The sequence below is a fragment of the Gymnoscopelus braueri genome (assembly GCF_963280865.1).
Source record: "Gymnoscopelus braueri genome assembly, chromosome: 8".
Taxonomy (NCBI): domain Eukaryota; kingdom Metazoa; phylum Chordata; class Actinopteri; order Myctophiformes; family Myctophidae; genus Gymnoscopelus; species Gymnoscopelus braueri.
Window position 1 is genome coordinate 16,204,178 of NC_137609.1, and position 23,919 is coordinate 16,228,096.

A 23,919-nucleotide genomic window follows, 5' to 3' on the forward strand; every position below is an offset into this window, starting at 1 on the left:
AAAACTAAACAAAGTAAGAACGAGCATAACTCATTATGATCTATTCTAGGAAAATGAGATTCATAAACATGTCTGGAGGATTTTCTTGATGATGATGATGATGATGATGATGATGATGATGATGATGATGATAATGTCAAGAGACAATTGTTGGAGCTGTTCCAGGAAATGGAATTTCAACTTCAGACATATTGAAGCAGGGAGATTTTAAAGGGGCATGACATCATTTTCTGCATCATAAAGTGAGCAGGAAACAAAATCTGTCAACTTCTTGTTGAAGCCACTTCCTTAGGCAAGATCTATTCAAGAGAGTTGTTGCTGGTGATCCATGGTGCCGTCATGTGTGGCTTGGGATAGACTTTTTTTTAGTTTTGGCTTAGGACAGAGCAAACAAGCATGCCGAAGACTGATCTTTTGACTGTATAAGAATGAAGTCTGTATGTTTAATGAAATCTGTATGTTTAATTTCAGTTTAATCATTTCAACGCCTATAAATAAATTAAGCGGTAATCATTTTTTTCTAAGCTCATGCAGTTCAATGTTGGTCTCACGTGAGAGAGAAGACAGAACATCCTTATTAACCAACTTGCACTTGGTCCCACTGTAATTAATAATTCATTTCAAATCAATCCTACATGTATACTGTATTAAGCATTGAATGGTCTAGAGGGCCCCTTCTATGTCAGAATCCTGCCAGTGCCATGTTAGCTTGTTAGGCCTTACTCTGCCAGCTGAGGTTCTCTGGAGCTTACTGGATACTCTGAACTGGGCTCTTGTAAGACAATCGGGAAAGATTCACACATTATCTCCTAAATTATGGAACATGTTATTATGAGAGAGCCTCACTTGTGGGCATTTTAAGAGGCTGTTGGAAACGATCTCTTACATTTGCAGAACTTTACAGAAGTTGGCAGCTATGTCGTTCTGAATTTCAATGTTTGTGGGCATTGTTCTATGTAGTAGCATACCAAACTTAATCTTAGCATACTTATTGATCTCTTTGGTTTAGTTAGAAGCAAGCTGTGATAGTTCAAAGTTTTAGAGATCTGGTACATTTTTGATTGCTATGTTGGTTTTGAAAACATAATGGCAATGTGTGTGTAGTACAACATTATTTCCCAAACCTACTTTAGCCTTTATTTTGTTCCGACTGGTGTTAGCTAAACGGCAACGCTGTCACGTATTTTTTTTAAAAGACCTTATTTAGTTTGGTTCTATGTCACATAAAACAAGACATTTTAAATCAAGCTAAATCAATTTCTAATTTAAGGAACTCCAAACGTTGTTCCCTGACATAAATTTACGAGTCTCGGTTCTCCACCGCTGACATTTTCCAGCAGACAGACGTGCTCACTGCCGTGTGACTGAACTGGAGAATGTAGACACATATCTACTGCCTACAGATCGGTATGGGAAGCTCATCGGCATTCAGATTATCTGGGATAACATTGCTGCTGCCGGGCAGAAACCTCCTATCTCCATATTTTAACTTTTTGTGTTTTTTCGTAAATTAACTAAATTAATGATCATACTACAGCGTCGCGCAAAAGCATCAAAAGTAGCAGATCCACAAGCTCGAAACGCGGCGCTAAGCGGCGCGTTTCAGTTTTGGACATATGAGGTTTCCACCCCGACAGAGACGATATTCCCTTAATAGAGATTTCTTGGGTGGAGGGAGGGGGGGGGGAAAGAAAGCCCTCGAAAAATTCTAATTTCTTGTGACATTTGAGAAAAGCTAGTGTTATGCCACAGTAATCCAATGTCTTCCAGGGCACTATGCCTGTCCAGTTGTCTCCTACCAATGGACAATAACATTGTTCAGTTTAAATCTAAAGATTCCCCCGAAAAACATGGAATCCCTGTAATAACATTAGTTTTTTTATTGATGTGTTAGTGTTTGAATTTGAAAAGGCTCAGGTGTGGGCAAGTTGAACCTCTACTCGGCTGTAAATGAAATTGTCACCGAAAGAGATTACCTTCATGTTGTTTGCCTCCCATTAGGGGAGATATAATGGCTGCAGCTGAATCCACGATCACTGCCTTGACTGAGCCACCACCAACTGATGCCTAAGTCAGCATGTGGAGGTAAAAGATAAGACAAGATACACAGTCAAATCCTCTGTGTTAATCTATTAAGACCGGGAAAGCGTCTGTGTCATTTTAGATTTGAAGCGATAACCATTATTTTATACTTTGGCTATTCAAAAATAGCAGATATACAAGCTCATAGCGCGGCAGCGAGAGCTTGTAGATCAAGCATTTTTTGAAAAAAAATTAACATTTTGCGCAAATCTTTGAATATATATATTTTTAAAGCAAACTCAAATCTTTGCTTCTGGAGGTCCCTGGAAGAAAATATTTTACAAATGTTCTCGCTTTAAATATATATATTATATTCAAAGGTTTGCACACATTTTCACGATCTTTCAAAAATAGCAGATCTGCCGCGCTATGAGCTTGTATTATCTGCTATTTTTTAATAGCCAAAGAAATCTAAAATGACAGAGATGCGTTCCCGGATTGAGCGGGTTAATCTATCCATTTATAACTCGAAATGCAACCAAATGATTTGGTTACAACCGTACATTCTCAGAGTTAATGTAACACCGTTTCACAATTACAGATTGTGGTATTTTTAACCCATTAAAACCGGGAAAACACCGGTGTCATTTTAGATTTTAGATATATATGTATTAATATAGCAACAAATCGTTTCAACCCCTTCGTCCATGTTTTATACGTTGGCTATTCAAAAATAGCAGATAAAGCTAGTACATCTGCTTTTTTTAAACATTTTTTTAAATGATTTTTTTAAAACACAAATCTTCTCTTCTGGGGGGTCCCTGGTACAAAAACATTTCAGATGGGGGTCCGCGGCCAAATATATACATATATCAATTTGGGGGTCCTTGACAAGAAAAAGTTTGAGAACTACTGTGGTTTAGAGGGCATTTGTGGAATCGGCCTCAGGTCTTAATGGGTTAACTGAATTTATTTTAAAGATTATCCGTTCACTAACCTGTTGAAGCACACTGCCTCGAAGACTGTGCACACAGCTAAGCAAGGAGAAGATGTCAAAAACACGGAATGTATGGATCCTCTGCAGGGCTTCCATCTGTAAAACAACATGGAATCAATGTGATCTGTGAGGCTTGCTCATATTGTATAGGATTAGTCTTTTCCCCCCAGTTTTCCATTTTCTCCCAATTAATTAAGTTATTATTATGCAAGGTTACGGCCATGCAGTCTCTGTCACTGCTGCTGACCCCTAGTGGTTTGTCTTGGAGATGGCGTCTCCTATGGCATCGGTTCTCAAAGTGGGGTCCTCGCCTCGGGGGAGGTTCTAGGGGGTCCCCCAGCAAAAGTAGTTAAAGTGGCACAATGTGACTTCTGTTTAATGAAGTTACATTACAAAAATAAGATTTCCAATCTGTATGGTAGAGTGTGTTAATACTATATTAACTTTCGTCACCCTGCTCTTCTATTGAGACATTTAGATCGTGTCAAAGGTCATGTCACACCTAGACACAGGATCTGACCTGATGGTCAAGATAAAATTTATCCCCTGAGCAAGCAGGCAGGCAGGCTCTATTAAACCAATGCTAAAAATGTCAGCACCTGCGTAGGAAAACGGGTTCAAATCCGAAGAGGAAAGTTACATAGTGCAGCTTTTAACCCCATTTTATACAATCACCGACCACTTTATCAGGTACACTTCTCCAACTGCTCTTTAACGCACATTTCTAATCAGCCAATCCCATGGCAGCAACAACTCAATGCATTTAGGCGTGTACACATGGTCCAGATGATCTGCTGCAGTTCAAACCGAGCATCGGAAATGGGAGGAAAGGGTGATTTAAGTGGCTTTGAACGTGGCATGGTTGGCGATGCCAAACGGACTGGTCTGAGCATTTCAGAAACTGCTCGATCCACTGGGATTTTCATGCACAACCATCCATCACGTCAATTTTGAGTTCCTTGACATGTTTTGAGAACCACCGGCGTGGAGGATTCAAACCCAATTCTCCACAATGGTGGGCAGGAACTTCAGCACTGCACTACCCAGTTGTATGTTATCGTCCCTGTCGGTTGGAAACCTCATATGTCCAAAACATCTACAACCGAGCTTGTAGATCTGCTATGTTTGATACTTTTGTGTGACACTGTAGTATGATCAAATAGGGCATTATAAAATTTTAAATATGGACAGGTTTCTGCCCGAACAGCAACGATATCATTTAACCTCCGTTTAGTTGAAACTTGAAAACTGATCATTAACTCACCTGCTCTTCCATGTTACTCGACTTGGCTTTTAACATTTGGAGCAGGCGGCCAGCGGACAGCCCTCCTGTTGTGTCTATATAGATCACCCTCTGCTTGAGGTGGTGGGAAATGTGCACCGCCACACCAAAGCATACCTGTAACATGCAAGAAACACACAGGAAATAGTTAGCTTAGCTGTGTGTCTTTTTTGGGCGGTGTAGCCGCCCCTATAAGTGGGGTTGGGACACCTCATTAGTACACATTTGCTGTACTGTGATTGGCTCATTAGTACACCCCTAGCTGTACTGTGATTGGCTGACTCTATTGGCTGACTCTATCCAGCACTGTGATTGGCTAGCGAGACACATGATGACATTAATAACCTATAAATAGGACTATGCACTTCAAAAAAAAGTGAGCTTCCATCACTGTGATGACCACTGTGATGACCACACCGCCCACTTCACACTGGGTGTGATTTTTTATATAGTTGCTGTCGAGCATAAACCTCTTATCTCCATATTTCAACTTTTTGTGTTTTTTCGTAAATTAATGCCCAACTTGGTCATACAAGAGTGTCGCCCCAAAAGTAGCGAAAATAGACGATCTGCACACTCACAATGCGTAGCATTGCGACGCGACGTGAGCTTGTAAATCGGCTATTTCCGTTACTTTTGGAACATTCTGAAAGTGAAAGTGGTTAAGTGTGTCTGTGGGTTTTATGAACATTGAACCAATGAAAAGAGATTGTGACTAAATAATAACTACACAGGTTTTTTTTCCATTTCCAGAAAAGTAACCATTTTAGATATACTAAAGGTTTCTGTCCCAACAACCACAATATTCTGCAAGGCTCTACAGAGATAATGCAGCAGTAAGAGTGTTTTTTTAATTTGGTGAGTAGGAGGTAAACATTCACCTGAGATTTGCCACTTCCTGGGCCTCCCGACAGCTCTGTAACCTCTCCGGTGTATAAGCCAGAATCCAGCAGTTTATCTAAGCTGGAGGGGAAAAGGCAGTGGAATGAAACGTTGCTCAATAAAACCCTTTTTGTTGCAAATCGTTGCTGTCTCCATGTTTTTACTTTGTGTTTTTTTTCGTAAATTGACGCCCTACTTGATCGTACTACGGCGTCACGCAAAAGCATCAAAAGTAGCAGATCTGCAAGCTCAAAACGCGGCGCGAAGCGACGCGTTTTGAGCTTGTAGATCTGCTATTTTTGCCGTTTTTGAATTCGAATCCTGAAAAGTAATAGTTTTGGACATGTGAGGTTTCCACCCCGACAGAGACGAAACGAGGAAGGCGGTGAGGACGTGAGCAACACTGCAAAAGGAGGTTATTTCTTCCTATGTGTGAACTGTATTTATTCTACTAGGCCCCTGTTATTCTATTTCTTAAGTGTGAAGAAGCTTCTAGGTCTAATCAGGCATTATGTAACACAATCCTTTAGCAGACTCAAGAGCACAGTCCAGGACAGGACACGATATTTACTGTCCACGTGAGCAAATCTTGTCCACACAGACAAGACATAAAATTAAAAACACACAGTAAACCCCAACAAGAAACAAGGAGCTATTCCAGGCCATGGCTACAAAACAAAAAATATTCAATGAGGTTATGTCATAATGGTGACAAAACCCCTCCCAGCAGGCAGATTATGAAATTAGAAAGAGGTAATGTTCAGTGCCGAGTGGCAATTCGATCGGGCAGACGGTTTCAGAGAACCTGAAAAACCACGGATATCTGACAAAGATAAGACCATTATTGCATCAAAAGTAATCAACAAACTATACTATAAAAACGGGTCAAACATTGGCCAAATTGTCAAATAATATGAGAGGCAACAATTAGGAAAATAGCCGATCTCCAAGCTCGTAGATCGGCTATTTTCACAATTAGTTAGTATAGTATATATTTTTTCAAGCTATTTGTCATATCTGCCCTGTGCAATGTTTGATTACGAAGCCTAAAAGGCAAACAGAAATGTAATTTGTATTTATTATATTCCAATGTTCAATGCCAAAAGCACAATTAAATCGTTAATCGCAATTATTTGTGTGACAATTAATCGTCAACTTAAATTTGTAATCGTGACGGCCCTACCCCCAAGTAGACTGGTGCCCGTCTACAGATGTTAAATGAACACTTGGAATAAAGGTCTTGTACAACAACTCTGTCTTTGAGGATAACAAAGCAATGTAGACTCCACAGCAGATACACACCAACTCTGTCTTTGAGGATAACAAAGCAATAACAAAGAGTTTTATAGAGATTTATATAACCAGTTTCAAAGATATACAGTACTCTATTTGCTGTGAAAGTCAGGTTGAACTTCTAAAATAAGCCCTGTATTATTTCTATGAGTGGGTTGTGGATTAACATCCAATCTGGTAATGGCCAACACCCAAATTCTGTCAATTTCCGTTTGTAGACTTCTACTTGTCCCCAAATCCCTGCATATGTACTTATAAGTTCTTTGGAAGCTCAACCAACACATCTTTGCCTTTCAACTACAATCTGTCTCATTAATCTCGTCAGGTGAGCACGCTCGCAGACTAGACATGCCTATCGGGTAAGCCCTCTTTAAGCTCTGCTGTCTTAATTTGTCTCTTTTTTTGGGGTCAAACGTGCTAATTTAAATTACTATTTTAAATCATCCAAAGTTAAAACAAAAGAAAAACTATTCACCGAAAATAGCTGATCAACAAGCTCACAACAGCTTGTGATGCATTGCAAGGTTGTAGATCGGCTATTTTGGGCAAAAAGAGTGGACTAAGTAGTACAGAGCTGACCCCGGGTCAAGTTTACTATACAGTAGAAGGTTTAAGTCAGGGGTGGTCCGCGGACGACCGGTGGTCCGCGGACGACCGGTGGTCCGCGGAGGTATTGCAGGTGGTCCCTGGCCATGCATTAAAACAAATTATTATTATTTTTTTTTTTACTTTGAATAACTTACAGGAGTTCTTACTGTATGGTGTGTGTGTGTGTGATATGAAATGTGAGCTTACCACAATCCAGTAATCCTTAATTATATTCCATCATATTCAAACAAAATCACTGTGTTTTATTAGATATTATAGCTATTTTCTCCAGCTCCCTGTGGTGCATGAACCCCCCACCACTATTGTGTGGGGTGGGTCTATGATGGACCCACCACGCACAATAGTGGTGGTCCCCAGGTTGCTCTTAGTCAGGATGGTGGTCCCTGGGTCAAAATCAGTTGAAAACCCCTGGTTTAAGTGATGAAAACATCCACATGTACACGCACACACACACACACACACACACACACACACACACACACACACACACACACACACAGATAGCGCTGTGTTGTCGAGTTGGGACTTCTAGATTAACGCTGATGAACGACCGAGCAGGTTTGATCGTGTCCCGATCGATAGCCGTGGGGTAGTGAAGAGGGGGGAGAGAGGGGGGCAAAGGTTTGGTCCGAGCTGCAGTCCGAGCTGGCTTCGACTCTGATTCTGATTCTCCAGTGTTGCCAGATACCATATGGCGTTACCCAAACCTCTACCAAAGTGGTTTTGCCCTTTAAAAACAGAGGAAGTTCAGCGAGTAGAGCTTTGTAAATAAACAGAATGCAGTGCTGCTTCCTCCCTTGACCCAGAGAAAACCAGCCGAGTGATACAGGTCACAGTGATGAATGTGATACCTGTCGCCCGTGACAAACCGCGCTGCCCTACAAAGGCAAAGTCCAGTAACTATGAAAAAACTAAAAACAACAACTGATAAATGGATTTCAAAGTGTTTCAACTGGTCAGCCAAATGAGATATTGGCATATTATACTGTAACTGATATTACACTAATTGTATATCAGGTAATTGTTTATCCCCCAAAATCATGAAGGCTAATTTGACCTTTGGGATACACTCAAATAAGTTGGTGTGTCCAAAAACGTAGTTACTGCACTTTGGCTTTGTAGGGCAGTGAATAAAATCCAGGCAGTGATGCCAGATTTTACATGAGCACTTTAAACCTGTAGTGGTACATGGGCTATTTGAAAATAGCAGATCTACAAGCTCACAACGCGTCGCATCGCAACGTGTTGTGAGCTTGTAGATCTGCTATTTTCTTTTAATAAAGGTGACAATTTTGAATTAGTTTTTACATTTTAAATACACAAATCTTGTATGGGTAGGTCCCTGGCACAAAATATTTTCCGATGTGGGTCCGTGGACAGATACTTTCATTTGGGGGTCCTTGACATGAAAATATTTAAGAACCAGTGGTTTAAACAACATAAGAAGCAAGCCCAAACAAGCAACTACACTTTAAGAAACAAGACCCAAAAAAGCAACTACCAATACTTACAAGCAACTTTACAGAAAAACAAGCCCAAAGTCACTTAGAATAAGCGGACTTGGCAACGCTGAATCCAGGGATCCGGGATTAGAGCATGCATAGATAATGTCTCCATATAGAACGATAGTTACGTATGTAATTACGGTTCTATTTCATCCCTTCTGTCCGTCAGAAGCGGTGCTTTTTGTCCTAGATGTAAAACCAGCGAAGGAACTTTTTTACACATGTTTTGGCAATGTGAAAAACTAAAAATATTCTGGAATGATGTCCACTCATTCACAAAATCTGCATTAGAAACCGAATTTGACTTGTCCCCATGTGTCTACTTACTAAATGAATTGCCTATTATACAGATGGATCCCAAAAAATACAGATTGTTAATTATCATAACATACTTCGCTAAGAAATGTATTCTTCTATTATGGAAAAATGAAGCTTCACCCACTTTTAAGATGTTTCAGGATCAGATATCTCAACTTCTTCCACTAGAAAAACGTACCTTTGAAAAACAGGGCCGGGAACAAATGTTCCAAGACCTATGGAACCCACTGATTTCCCTACTAAGCAATGAGACTGTTGATTGATGTGGTTAATGTGGTTCTGTTTTAAAAAAAATATATATATATGTATATGATGTGTGCTGTCTACACGCTGAAGGTTGTTGTTGTTGTTATTATTGTCATTATTGTTTATTTATTCTTTCTTTATTTTTCTTTATTATTACTGTTTTTTTTTTGTTTTTTTTTTGCCAATGGGGTGGGGGGAGGGACTAAGGAATGGGATAATTGTGGAATGATGTGGGGCAAGTATTTAATGTACCCTGCGATTTCTCAAATAAAAAGAAATATAAAAAAAATAAAAAAAACATTCAAGTAGAACTATGAGAAGGTATAACCTAGCTAAAATAATGTGTCATTATAAAAATATATAAATGATATATGATTAGCAGTCCACTTCCTCCCGTTGGTACGGATGGATTCACATTGCATCGTTCCGTACCAAAATACGCATGATCCGGATCCGAGACTACCTCCGGAGGCGGTCTCGGGTACGGTACGGTGATCCGTTTCGGGGAACGATACGCAACGTTCACACTATCACAAGATCAGCCAAGTGGTCCAGGGTGCGCACCCGGGACCATAGTGTGAATCCGCCCTAAGAAGTATTGAAAGTAACAGATCTACAAGCTCACAACACGACGCGTTGTGAGCTTGTAGATCCGCTATTTTCACTAGTTTGGGTCCCGGGCAAACGTCTTTTGGAGCTAAAATGTGTGGGGACCACTGGCCTAAAAGGTGTCGTTTGGATTTGACCGGACTATGCACTTGATTTTATTACCTTAGTAATCATTCTCATAAATACTTTAAATCGCTAGTTTAAAGTCTTCTTTCAATTACGTTGTTTGATATGTTTTAAAAATATATATGTTTATAAAATGACATGGCATCTATTGATTGATCATTAAAATAAACATGCTTTGAAAATGAAAAAAAAAAAAAAAAGCACCACGTCTGGCGGTCAGAAGGGATGAAACAGAACGATAGATAGTTACGTATGTATGTAACTACGGTTCTATGAATCCCTAATGACCAGGTCAGAATGGATGAAATAGAACTGACAATATTGTAGCCTGCACAATTACATACAGTGCTACTCCTGATATGTTATATATGTCCCGTTACATCTGAGAATTAGGGCTGCAACTATCGTTAATGTCCTTATAGCGATTATTCTATTGATTACTTTTTCAATTAATAATAAAATAACCAAACAAGAGATCTACAATGGGAAAAAAGTGCATTAAATAGTTGGGTACATCTGCTTTATCATGCATCTTGTTGATGGCTTTTTACACATTAACGTGACTTATTGCGTGTGTTGTTAGCTTGAAAATCTGTTATTTTTGGCGAGCAAAATCTTCATGTGATGAAGTATAATAAATAACTCTTAGGTTTATTTTTTCCTTTTTCTAAGCACTTCCTATTTTTTGCACATGTAATTGAAAAGGTCAAGCAGTATATCTGATGATAGAATGGAGTTGGCCTTTAAGACTTCCTCTGGGACACTTTCTATTTATGAACCATCAAGTTATATACAGTAGTTAATATAGCATAATATAACTCTTTGGTGTGAACTTTGCCGTCATTGGCTTTTCTGTTAACATATATTACTTCCTCTTATAGGAAAAATAGAAGGCAAATGTCTTCTTCCTCGTGTGTCTGCAATTGTGGTTAAACCCTTAACCCATTAAGACCCGAGGCCGATTCTACAAACGCCTTCTAAAATCAGAAGTTCTCAAACATTCAAGATTTTTCAAAAATGTTCAAAAATAGCAGATGTACAAGCTTGTATATCTGCTATTTTTTAATAGCCAACGCTAAAATCAAAAATTACACGGATGCTTTCCCGGTTTTATTCAGACCTGGAAAGCCTATACGTTGTTGTACCTTTAAAATCAGGAAAGCATCTTAATTAACGTGCAGACCAACCACATTAGCATCCTTAGAGCTCCCCCACTAACTACTGGGACTAAAAACTAAGAAAAGTCTCAATAAACAACTCCCACACAGTGGCCTTTAGAGAACCGTCTCTCCCATCTAGCCAGACAGACAGTAAACTATCTCAACGACAATCTCTCTCAGGTGGTAGGAGCACGGCGCGTATAAATAGATAAGCACCTTTCATAACTGCTCCTCAGATGAACACTTCAGCAACTGTGTCTCTCGCTCATGCACGCCGAGTCATTCTGCACCGGCTATCTCTCAAGACACAATAAATTGAGCTCGCATTTTCTTTATTTGACCATGCAAAAATCCACACTAAACAATAAATAACATCTCTTTGGAGTGCCTGGTGGCGCAGCACTGATCATACGCTCCTTTACTAGCCTTTGTTTACACGCTATTCTAAAAGCAAAACACTGCAAGATAAGAGATAAGCCGAGCCTTAAATGAACAAAGGTTATTACCCAACACAACAAGTCTCAGTCTCAGAAGACACCCTCAGCTGAATTTATATTAAGATATAAATGAATGAACTCAAACATGAAATGAGTACATATCTTAGGCCTTAGGAGACTGTTGATTAAATTGATGAAAGCCCATTATCATCTCTACAAAATGTGTACCAGTTGGCTTTGAGAATTCTCGTTTACACCAGCAGAGGGCAGCCATGCTTCATAAAACCCAGAGGATGACATCAGCCCTGAAGGGTGATTGTCTCCGATAGCTCAAGTCCAGTGCAATAGCAAATTTATGTAAAATGGCTGAAAAAGAAAGTCTTGGAGGTCAAACACCTGTGCACCTTAATTACACTGAAGTAGTATGTTAACTGTAGAAATTCTACCAACCGGGGCGCCCCAGCAGCTCACCAGGCATTTTAGGTAAAGGTACATTCCACATAAATAAGGCTAATAGCCCTTTCTGCAGCTTTTTTTTAAAATATATATATATATATATATATATATATATATATATATATATATATATACACACACACTGTATATATTTTTAAACCAGAAATGCCAAAAGAATATCTTTTAAAAATAAATTAAATTCTACCAACCAATCATTCTCCTGTGTGATTTCACAGATATGACCATAAGATAAGATGGCCTTTATTAATCCCAGAGGGGAAATTGGTCAACACAGCAAAAGCAATTCCGGATTGAATCGTGGCCAGAGTAGACCTTAAATTACATGGGTGAAATATTTATCAGCGAAGCTTTGTACAGTGCATTGCCGAGGGTAGATCAGCCACCAGTGTGATGTAGGCTAAATCAATATGCACTTACTATAAGCCGGTTAAATTGCTAAGTTAATTGTGTGGACACTACTGCAGCTGCATCACAATACGATACAGTACTGCTAGTGGTGGTCATCTGGCTCCTCGTTAACACCAACTTCTAATAAATTAAGACCTTAGGACTTTAAGACCAAACATTTAAATGCTGTCATTATAGTCAACTTCACGCTAGCTGAAAACAGAAAACACATTTTCACACAACACACAAAAAAAAGCAAAACTTTGTAACGCTTTCTCTAAAACAACTGAACTCTCCAAATCAACAAAATGGTGACCAGTTCTTAACGGGGCCCTCCACCGATTTTGCACCCAAATCTAATTTTAATTAAGTTGAGGACATAATAAACATGATGTTGGAGTGTGTTTTGCGTTCTTCTTTATTTTGAGCATGATTTCATCCCCTGTAACATCACCAAGGGAATGTCAGTTCTTCCTGGACTACAGCCCATGTTTCCTGCCATTCCAGACAGACCACCTCCTCCAGCCCATCACCTATGGTTCTCAACCTTTTCAGGCCGTCACCCCCGAAAATAATCATATTTGAACTGGGGACCCCCCACCCTGATAAGCACTTGGAATTGAAGGAGTTGAGGCATTACATTTAGTTTGACTCGGTTCCACAGATAAATATTGTGAAAATAGCAGTTCTACAAGCTCACAATGCCTCGTGTTGCGAGTTGTGTTGTGAGCTTGTACATCTGCTATTTTCAAAATGTTTGCCTCTTTCTTATATTACAGTATTTGACCAGTTTTTATAGTATAGTTTGTGGATTACTTTTGATGCAGTAATGGTCTTTTTTTTTCGTTTTCTTTTTTGGTATTAAAAAGGTCTTCAAAGTCCTTAAATGGACACTTCACTGTCACCTGGGGACCCCCCCAAAATCATGTGACCCACAGGTTGAGAACCACTGACTGTAAGTATGCATAGAAACAGAATTCCAAGAAGTACTGCTTAATAGTAAATCCCCCGGTGGTGCAGACAATCAAGGAAAGGATCACCAAGGCACTCGATTTTCTGGTGAAAATCGTGAGTTGATTTAATTCTTTGAGCCAGGCAACCAGTATGACCAACACGTGTCCACTCTCAGGGTCTTCATCAGGGACGTCACATGCATTGGTCATGCTGGTTGCCTTGATCAAAGAAATAACTCTTGTTTTTCACCTCAAGCCGGGGATTCTTTGCTTAATATTAATATTAAGCAGGACTTCTTGGCTTTTTTGTTCCTAGAAGCTAATCTTGAGGCTGAGATGATGCTCTCATTCCAATGACATGTCATTCGTGAGCGCCAACAGCCTCATCTCATTTGGCCCATGCATAGTACTTTGGAGTCAGTATTCGTTTTTTCACGATCATCACATTTGTTATAAAAACCTCACGCCTTTTTTGAAACATAAAAAAACCCCATTGCCCTTTTACAAGACTAAATTCGTTTACAGCCGATAGTTCCCAAGAACTTATACGGTAGTTCTTCACAAAGTCTGTACTGTTCAGTTGCTCGGCACTGCAAACTGGGGAGCCTTTAGATGTGCGATAGCTTTGACAGTCACACAGACTCTGTCTCCTCCTTTTTTCTGTGAGGATGCCTGACCTGCCTAGCAAGCAAAGTCATTGTCAAAGTATAACAATTCTAACCTATGATTTAACAAAGAACCCGAGGACCAAGGGAAAATCGGGCACTACGGGCAGCTAGTCCACAATAGAATCACTAGAAATAAATGCTGTCTAGCCAGATGTCAACCGAACAGAGTCTTCAGATTTGCAGAGAGCAAACTGCAGGATCAGACTGGAGGGCCATGATTCTCACTCAGTGTGATGGTCAGTTACTTTGCACACACTTGCAGACTACAAAAAGCGAGATGCTCTCAGTCACTGTCTTCCCGTACTCTGGATGAATATTCTAACTCAACACCACCGTGGAGAGTGGAGACAGTATTTAACTGTTTGGAGACTTGTATCGTGCACATGCAAAGTCCCAACCTGCTTCAAATCATCCACCATCACATGTATACCCCAGAGGTGTAATAGTCACCCAACGTTAAGGCTGGGCAATTAACCGAAAATATATCGAAGCCGAACCAATAACAGACTTAGGCCTAGGCTACACGTACATGGATCTTTTTCTAAACGCACATTTTTGTGTGCGTTTGGGCCTTTCAGCCACACGCAAACGGTGTTTTTGGTCGCTAAAACGGATATTTTTGTAAACGGATAAATAAGTGAAGGTTTTCCAAAACATGCGTTTCAGTGGATCTGTGTGGACATGTAATCCGGAGATTTTGAGAAACGATGACGTCATCGTGCATTCGCACATGGTCATTATAATAATAAATAATATAATGATAGGCTACATAAACACCAGACCGCTCATGGTCATTATAATAATAAATGAAGAGAGAGAGAGAGCAACACTTACAGTCTATGAAACAAGGCACGCTCATTTATGGCAAAATAATGTCATAATTAATAATAAGACAGTGGTGGGAAAAGTAGCTCATTCACTGTGTGACGAAAACCCTCTTTCTCTGCGCCGAGTAGCGCACACGGCACGCACACGGGTTGAATGTGGGGTCTGTCGTCAGGGCCGCTTCTCCCTACACGCACACTACGCAGGTTGCGTGGGGCCCCGCTTGCGTGGGGCCCCACCTACCCGCCGAAAAAAAAACAAAACGAACCCAATCCGCCCAGAACCGCGGAAAAAACGGACCCAATCCGCCCAGAACCGCAAAAAAAAACGGCGCGCGCGCACGGAGGAGGACACATGCACGCGCGCGCAGTCCTGTATCATGCTTAGGGCCCCTGTGGAGTCTAAAGTGGCACTGTCTGTCGTCCTAAAACACAATCGCCCCGGGTCAAAATCCAGCGACCATGGAGCGGCCGCGGGTGGCCCGCTCAAAAGGTGCGTGGGGCGGGGAGTTTTGGGACGATGGAATGAATTGATGAAGTAAAACTCATCTGTTTGCGTAGCCCCTACGGAACCTCTCCCTCCGCTGTATAGCTCATCTCGGAGCTATACAGCGGAGGGAGAGGTTCCGTCGGAGCTACTGTTTGCGTAGCCCTGAAACATGACTGTGATACCATGACAGTCATGGTGCTTAGAGTCCCTGCTTTATGGTGGTGTTCGATTTTTTTTTACATTGCCAACTCTCACATGTACATAAACGTTCAGATTTCAAATATAAAGTGCTTACCCCTGAGCCACGGACGTTACAAGGCGATCCGGACCGCGATAAGTACCCGTATCTCCCGTATTGTGCAATAAAAAGCATTAATCCGATCGCCGGCCATTTTCTCAAAATTTTCTCCGACGCTTTCAACCATGCGACACTAATGGTTGGGGGGTGTATTGCACTCCGATACATTACAAAAAAAAGGAAAAAAAGAAAAGAAAATATCCGCCGATGGGATTAAAATGCTTTTTATTGAACAATTCGGGAGATACGGGTACTTATCGTGGTCCGGATCACCTTGTAACATCCGTGGCTCAGGGGTAAGCACTTTATATTTGAAATCTGAACGTTTATGTACATGTGAGAGTTGGCAATGTAAAAAAAATTTAACACCACTATAAACCAAGGACTCAGCGTCATGTGAACCATGGCTACTGTTTGCGCTGCAGCTGCGCCCTAATAATGTTGTTTTCGTTTCTGTTCACGTATGCTCAGTGGTGATGCTATTAAAATAATGCAGCTATTGCAGTATTGGGCCTTAACATGTGATTACAAATATGTATAGGCTATATGTATTTGGCCCCTCATATATAAAATAAATGTAGATATAAAATCTGATATAAAATTGAAACTTGCAGCTGATCAATGCGTTTCTGCGTCTACGTGTGGACAGGGATTTATTTAAATCTTTGTCATGTGGCCAGGGATTATTTTTAATAGGACTAAAATATCCGTTTAGTAAAAGATCCATATACGTGTAGCCTAGGCCTCAATCTTGCTCACGTAGATTAATTGAATATTCGAGAAGCAGTTTTATTTTATTATTTTTGTGTCGATGAACGAATCGACACAAAATCCATTTTCTATAATAGACTAAGTCGATTAGTCTGATTAACCACTTAACCCTGTATTATACTTTGTTGTACAATGGTGTCTTACAAAAATAGCAAAAATAGCCGATCTACAAGCTCACAATGTGTCGATGTGACGCACTGTGAGCTTGTAGATCTGCTATTTTTACTTTTCCTTATTTATCGTTCATTAAATCATACTCAAGAAAAAAGGTTTGGAATAATTGTGATTTGAAGTCATATCGCCCAGCCCTACCTAACGTAACAGGCTAGTTACATTATAATAATGAAGATCTCAGAGCACATGATACAGTACGTAAAAGCACCGCTCCTTGACATCTTAAAGTTTGACTAACTTTTTGGGGGTTTTAACTAAAACCAACTCATGTTGGTTTTGACCTTTTGACCGTGAAACACCTGGACACCCCCAAACTAAAATGCCGGGGGCAATATGAGACTGCTACTGTATGTGAGAGGATATCAGAGCTGCTCCACTGACACTGTATGAGTCCAGTTCTAAGGATGCTATGGCACCGTGGTTTTCTGGTTCAGTCTGTATTATAAAATGAACAAAAAATATATCGTCTCTGTCGGGTGGAAACTGTCCAAAACAGTTACTTTTCAGGATTCAACTTCAAAAATAGCAAAAGTAGCAGATGGACAAGCTCGAAACGTGTCGTGAAGCTTAAGCTTTTGATATTAATGTGTGTGACACTGTGGTGTGATCAAGTACGAGGGCGTTAATTTACGGGGGAAAAAAACACAAAAAGTTCAAATATGGAGATAAGAGGTTACTGCCCAACAACAACATATCATCTGTCGGGCAGAAACCTTGTATTGTAATATTTTCACTACAAAAGCAGTGAAAATAGCGGATCTACACATTCACAATGTGTCACAATGCGTTGTGAGCTTGTAGATCGTCTATTTTCATTATTTAATTATTATTTTTTTTATTTTCTTTTTAAAAAGGAATGGTTTTGGACATACAAGGTTTCCGCCCGACAGCGACGATATACAGAATTACATTAACATCCCATGAGTCCATAATGCCGCCATCAATTCAGTGTAAAGCAGTTTATTTTTTCATGATGAGCTTTTTGAGACAGCCATTCACAAACATAACTGAGCATTAGGAATACAAATAAGGAGTTCGTAATTACATTTTGTTTTATGGTGGCTTTTCCCTTTTAGCACCACCTGCCACCAATCACAACTATAAAATAGTCCCACAGACATAAAGGGCCGCATTCTCTTGAGCGTAATTTTTATCATTTTCTTGCGGACAGAGATTTGCTGACGTATAGTATGATTATTGGGATAATTTACCTGGGGTTTCCAGTGGCGAGGATGGCTGTACAGCTCAACAGTTCATCATACAGGTCAGCGCCTGAGACCGGGAACGCTGTGTGTTGGGCCAAGAGCACTCTGCGTATGGCAAACACAGCCTGCCAGACAAAGGAACAGTAAGTAATCTATTAAAATTTTTATCATATTAAGCTCTTAAAGGGATAGTTCACCCCCAAAATAACTTTTTTCTATCGATTAGTCACCCCATGGAGACTTGAATTCATGGATATTTTTTTGTTTTTATCGCATTCCTAAGCCAATATTTTGATGACCAGCGGACTGGTAGGCAGCGGTTCCAGTAGGAGACACAAAAGAGACTCTTTGTGTCTCCTACCGGAACTGCTGCCGGTAATCAAATTATTGGCTTAGGAAAGAGACAAAAAACTAAAAATATCCATGAATTCAAGTCTCCATTGGGTGACTAATCGATAGAAAAAATGTCATTTTGGGGGTGAACTATCCCTTTAAGTCCCATTTTATACTTAGTCACACAACAGTGTTGTGCGAAAATAGTGAAAATAGCCGATCTACAAGCTCACTGCTATTTTGACTTTTTTTTTTACAATAAAATAAAAGCTTCAGTGTACATAAAACAGCAAAAAATCAAATACAAATATTAAAACCTGGCATTGAGTATATCACAGTAAAAGCGTAGGAGAGAAAGCACAGGTCTTTGGACATTTTTATATAATTGGGGATGGACTAAAGATAGCCTGACTTCACCGGGGACCTTGGTCTAATGGTCTAATAGTCTAAAGGGGCCACAGAGGCAAAAGCACGATCACCTTTTGACCTTTACACAGACCTCCGGGATTTCCAGAAATACAAAGGTCACAGTCAGTCCTGAAGTGAGAATACACAACGTCAGCATGGAACAACACCTCAGATGTACAGTCACCAGTACAGTGGTCAGATTTAAGCCGGTTAACCCATTAAAACTGGGAAAGCATCTGTATTGTTTTTTTTGCGTTGGCTTTTTGCGTTGGCTACTCCAAAAAAGCAAATCAACAAGCTCACAGCGCAGCACGAAGTGACACACTGTGAGCTTGTATATCTGCTATTTTTGAACATTTTTGAAAAATCTTAAAAGTGTTTGCAAAATCTTGAATAATTTGGATTTTTTTTTACCCAAATCTTCTCTTCTGGGGGTCCCTCGCACAAAACATATTCAGATGGGGGTACAGGTAGGCCAAATACATATCATTTTGGGGGTCCTTGGCACAATAAAAGTTTGAAAACTACTGATTTAGAAGGCATTTGTAGAATCGGCCTCAGGACAGGTCTTAAGTGGGTTAATATGAGAAAATGTAACAGGAAAAAACTTAGTAAAGCCAGACTAATCTGCAACCCTAGATTGCACAGTCTGGTCCTATGCCGTTATTCTTAGCCCCAACTTCAAATATTGCAGCACAGAGATCAAAGACAATAGCTGACAAAATGAAGCGCAGGCAGTTGTTGAAGAGATTTGTATCCAATTATGAAGTCAGTTGACATGTCTTGCATAAAGTGTGCATATGCAGTAGTTCTCTTCCACTGATCAAGTGCAACTGGAAGCAGGTTTGGTTGAAGTTCAAAGTAGTTGAAGTAAAAATCAATAAGTGATAGTGATAAAAGTGATAAAAACTCAAAAGTAGTGAAAATAACACATCTACAAGCTCACGGCGCGTCACATAGCGACGCGACGTGAACTTGTATATCGACTATTTTCACTATTTCTGAAATAGGACTTGTATTTTGGGTCCCAGGGAGACACTAAATAGAGTAGCCCAAGTATTCCAAATCGTTTAATTAGCCATTCATGTTACATGATGTGAACATCCATCCATCCATCCACAATGACAGTCAGTGATATGATGATTACAAGAGAAGCTGTACACCTTAGACATACCGTATTAGGCATAGTGAATCCTTTAATTTCTCAATTTGATCACTTAACTCTACCAGTGAAAATGGTCAAGTTTAAAGGAGTAGTTCACCCAAAAAATTACTTATTTTCTATCAATTACACACCCCATGAAGCATTGAATTCATGGAGATTTTTTTGTTTTTGTCGCATTCCTAAGTCAATAAGTTTATGACCAGTGGTCTCTCCGGTAGGAGACTCAAAGGAGACTCTTTGAGTCTCCTACCGGATACATTAGCATCCTTCCGCCAGTCATCAAATTATTGGCTTAGGAATGCAACAAATCTCCATGAATTCAATGCTTCATGGGGTGTGTAATTGATCATTTTTTGAGTTATTCGGTGTGCAGTCAGCTGTAGGCTTGGCTCAGGGAAGAGGACACCCCTGCCTTGCATAGTCTCAAGAATGGACATGGAACAAAAGCTCAGGCTTGATCACCCTGTGGCTGGCCACCTTTGATGAAAGGCTGAAACACTGAGTGATGATGTGACCCTAAAGTTACATCCTTCCCCAGTCTGAGAGATACAGTACACGTCCCATGCCATTCTTCACAACAAGGTGAACCTCATGTGAGTGCATACCATCTATTGGCAAAATGACCAGTCTTAGCATCACATCCCATGTTTTGGATTCTTAGGAAAAGACTTGTGACATTTAGTTTTGATAGAAGTCTAAATAGTACATTTAGTTTGTGTTTAATTTGGTTTACTGTATGCATATTACGTTTCATTATTTCACCATTTGCTTCAAATCAGCATGTCCTCTACAGCAAAGGGGACAGCAATATGTCTGCATTATGTCTTTCTGACAGAGTGATAGAACTATTTTTTTTCCTCCACTACACAGGTTTTAAACTATCATCCAATCTGGCAAATGACTCCCCTCTTCAATCAGCCATCTGCCTATAAATAACTGATAGACACCATGTCAGGATATCCTGCATATTATTTTCACTTATGTACAAAATAATCATATTTCAACTAGGGACTCCCCACCCTGACAAGTACTTGGAATTGTAGGCATTACATTTAGTTTGACGCGGTTCCACAGATAAATATTGTGAAAATAGCCGAACTACAAGCTCACAACGCATTGTGAGCTTGTAGATCAGCTATTTTCACAATGTTCTCCTCTTTCTTATGACAATTTGGCCAATGCTTGACCAGCTTTTACTTTTTTTAGTACTTAGTACTGATCACCTGGGGTCCCGACCCACAGGTTGAGAACCACTGACTTGTGTCAGTGAACAGCCTTATACATACTACAGTACCTTATGCATACTACAATACCTCAGTGAACAACCGTATGCATACTGCAGTACCTCAGTGAACAACCTTATGCATACTACAGTATCAGTGAACAACCTTATGCATACTACAGTACCTTGTAGGACACGGAACATTTTTGAGCAAGTTCCTCAATGTCAGACGACACCAGATCCTCCACTGTGAAGAGAACATGGGTTTTTGTTGTTAGTTACTGGATATCAGAGCGTGAATCACATCATCATCATCATCAACAACCAGTAATGGATAAAGTACGTAACCCCAGTACTTGAGTCCAAGTATACTGTAGATCAATGTTTCCCAAACACTGGGTCGGGACCTATTTGTGGGTCGGGGACACATTTTTATGGGTTGCGAGTGAATACCCCCTTTTTTGTATTATTTCAAAAGATAATAATATAAAATAAAAAACTTCTATGTAACTGTTACTATTAAATACTAAATAATCAAAGGAATTCCATAAATAAGTTTGGGTCCCCGGTCAAACGTCTAATTTGGGTTTTGGGTCTTAAAGGAAAATTTTGGACTACGTTTTTCTTGTGTTATGTTATGATATCTTAGGATGAATGGTACAGTAGAAAAATTTCATAACTCCATCCCTGGTCCGCCACAGCTTAAAACGTGCGCGGATAGGCCTTAAGCTAAAAAAAATAAAAAAAACAGAAGTCTCGCTAGACGAGATTGAAATCTCGAGATTTCAATCTCGTCTAGCGAGACTTAGATTTTTTATTTTTTTTTGGTTGTCACTATGAACGTCAGATCTCCCAAAAAAAAAAAAAAAAAAAAAGCTATTAAAATATGCGATCTAGCGCAAGGCCTATCTGCGCACGTTTTAAGCTGTGGCGGTTATGAACATTTTCTACTGTACCATTCATCCTAAGATATCATAACATCATAGAAAAGGTAAGAAAAACTTAGTCCAAAATTCTCCTTTAAGACCCAAAACAGAAATTAGACGTTTGACCCAAACTAGTTCTGTCTGAATGTACAGTAGGCTACAAGTAAATGTACTTACTACGTAGTTACTGTCAGTGGTGTAAAGTAACTAAGTTAATTTACTTAAGTACTGTACTTAAGTAAAATGTTGAGGTACTTTTACTTTACTGGAGTATTTCCAGTATGGAGAATGGAGTATTTTTTTCTGTACTTTTATTTCTACTCCACTACATCTCAGAGGCAAATATTATACTTTTACTCCACTACAATTATTTGACAACTGTAGTTACTAGTTACTTTATAGATTTTGATTATTATTACAAAACATACATTAACCACTTCAGCCCATTTGAAAATAGCAGGTCTACAAGCTCACAATGCGTTGCATTGTGAGCTTGTAGATCTGCTATTTTGAAAAGATTTGTATACATTGTATTTTATTTGAAAGCATTCTGCATAATGATGAGTACTTTGTACTTTAAGTGCAGTTTGATACCTTTTGAATTATTATGATCTTTTACTTGTAACAGAGTATTTCTAAATTGCAGTATTGATACTTTCACTTAAGTAAAGAATGTACTTTATCCACCACTGCCACTATGATCATCAACACACAGACAGCACAGTTAGCCTACAGTAGTACCAACCTGTAGAGATGCAGGCTGTCCGCAGCTCTCCTATCAGCTCTTCATCCAGCCCTGGACACATCCCGGCTCTCAGGACAACCATGATGTAACTATTATCATGCTGATCTATATCTAACCATATGCAAATTCACTGCTAATATACCCATAGTGTTAATGAATGGCTATATAGCTGCTCTGTGCTCACGTCACAACAAACATCCGTGTTAATATTCGTGGTTAACTGCTGTAATATGGTGGTGGGATCCTAAAGCATCTGTTGTTGCTGTACTACATGTCAACAGGATCATCACTATGTTTACCTATACTCATCTAACTGTGATACAAAGTTTGACGTTCGCTCCACTCCTCTCCTCTCGTCAAAGTTGTTATTCTTCGCGCGATATATAAATGTCCTACTGTACTCGCCGTATTTAGTGAGCGCTGTGGCTGATGGGTAATGTGGTTTATCTTTATGATTTGTAGTAGGTTTAAGCCTGGTGACGCAAGATCACGTAGGGATGAACGGCAGTGGTGGAAAAAGTACTCACATTTTTACTTAAATGTAAAAGTATCAATACTGCAATGTAGAAATACTCTGTTACAAGTAAAAGTCTGAAATTCAATATTTACTTGAGTTTTACTTAAAGTACTGAAAGTAGAAAGTATCCTACTCATTAACGAGAATGTCCCATTTGGCCATTTCACACATTTTCATGTATAACATTTTTTTGACAATAGCAGATCTACAAGCTCTAAATGCCTTGCATTGAGAGCTTGTAGATCTGCTATTTTCAAATGGCCAAAATGTGTATAGGGCTGAAGTGGTTAATGTATGTTTTGTAATAATAATCCAAATCTACAAAGTAACTAGTAGTGGAGTAAAAAGTATAACATTTGCCTCAGAGATGTAGTGGAGTAGAAGTAAAAGTAAAGGAAATACTCCAGTAAAGTAAAAAATACCTCACAATTGTAAGTACAGTACTTGAGTAAATGTACTTAGTTACTTTACACCACTGATGAAGGGTAGACTCCAATGTCTGATGAGTAAAACCTTTTAACCAACTTTTGTTTACAACTGGAGGCAGGCAGGGACGTTAAAGATGGCAAAGAGATTGCCATCAGAGAAAGTTGTTATTATTAATGATTCATTAATTCATTTAAATTCATTCACATTTTGGAAAAATGAAAAAATGTGCGTACTCTTCCTCTGTATCCATTTGGAATATTTAGACCCTATATTTGACTGGTGTCAGGGGTCTGAGCTTTTACGTCTGCTATTTCTGGCGAATGCTCGCCTTATCGCCTATTTTCGCAGAAAAAAATCCATATTAATGCAAGGGGGTCAGGTAAAGCAAAACATAAATAAATAAATAAACAAACTAGAAAAGTGCAGCCTTCAGGACAAGAG

General features: G+C 39.5%; 1 protein-coding gene across 1 annotated transcript in view; it reads right to left on the bottom strand.

The window, feature by feature from the left end:
- The window catches only part of rad51d (RAD51 paralog D), a 29,126-nt gene extending 6,247 nt beyond the window's left edge, over positions 1-22,879 (bottom strand). Inside the window, exons 1-7 of the mRNA XM_080434891.1 lie at positions 22,533-22,879; positions 21,047-21,108; positions 17,740-17,858; positions 5,183-5,264; positions 4,284-4,418; positions 3,020-3,115; positions 1,977-2,067 (exon numbers count right to left, since the gene is read on the bottom strand). Coding sequence (XP_080291017.1) covers positions 1,977-2,067; positions 3,020-3,115; positions 4,284-4,418; positions 5,183-5,264; positions 17,740-17,858; positions 21,047-21,108; positions 22,533-22,614 — 667 coding nt within the window. The 5' untranslated portion in view covers positions 22,615-22,879. The remainder of the gene's footprint in view (positions 1-1,976; positions 2,068-3,019; positions 3,116-4,283; positions 4,419-5,182; positions 5,265-17,739; positions 17,859-21,046; positions 21,109-22,532) is intronic.
- Between the last annotated feature and the right edge of the window lie 1,040 nt (positions 22,880-23,919).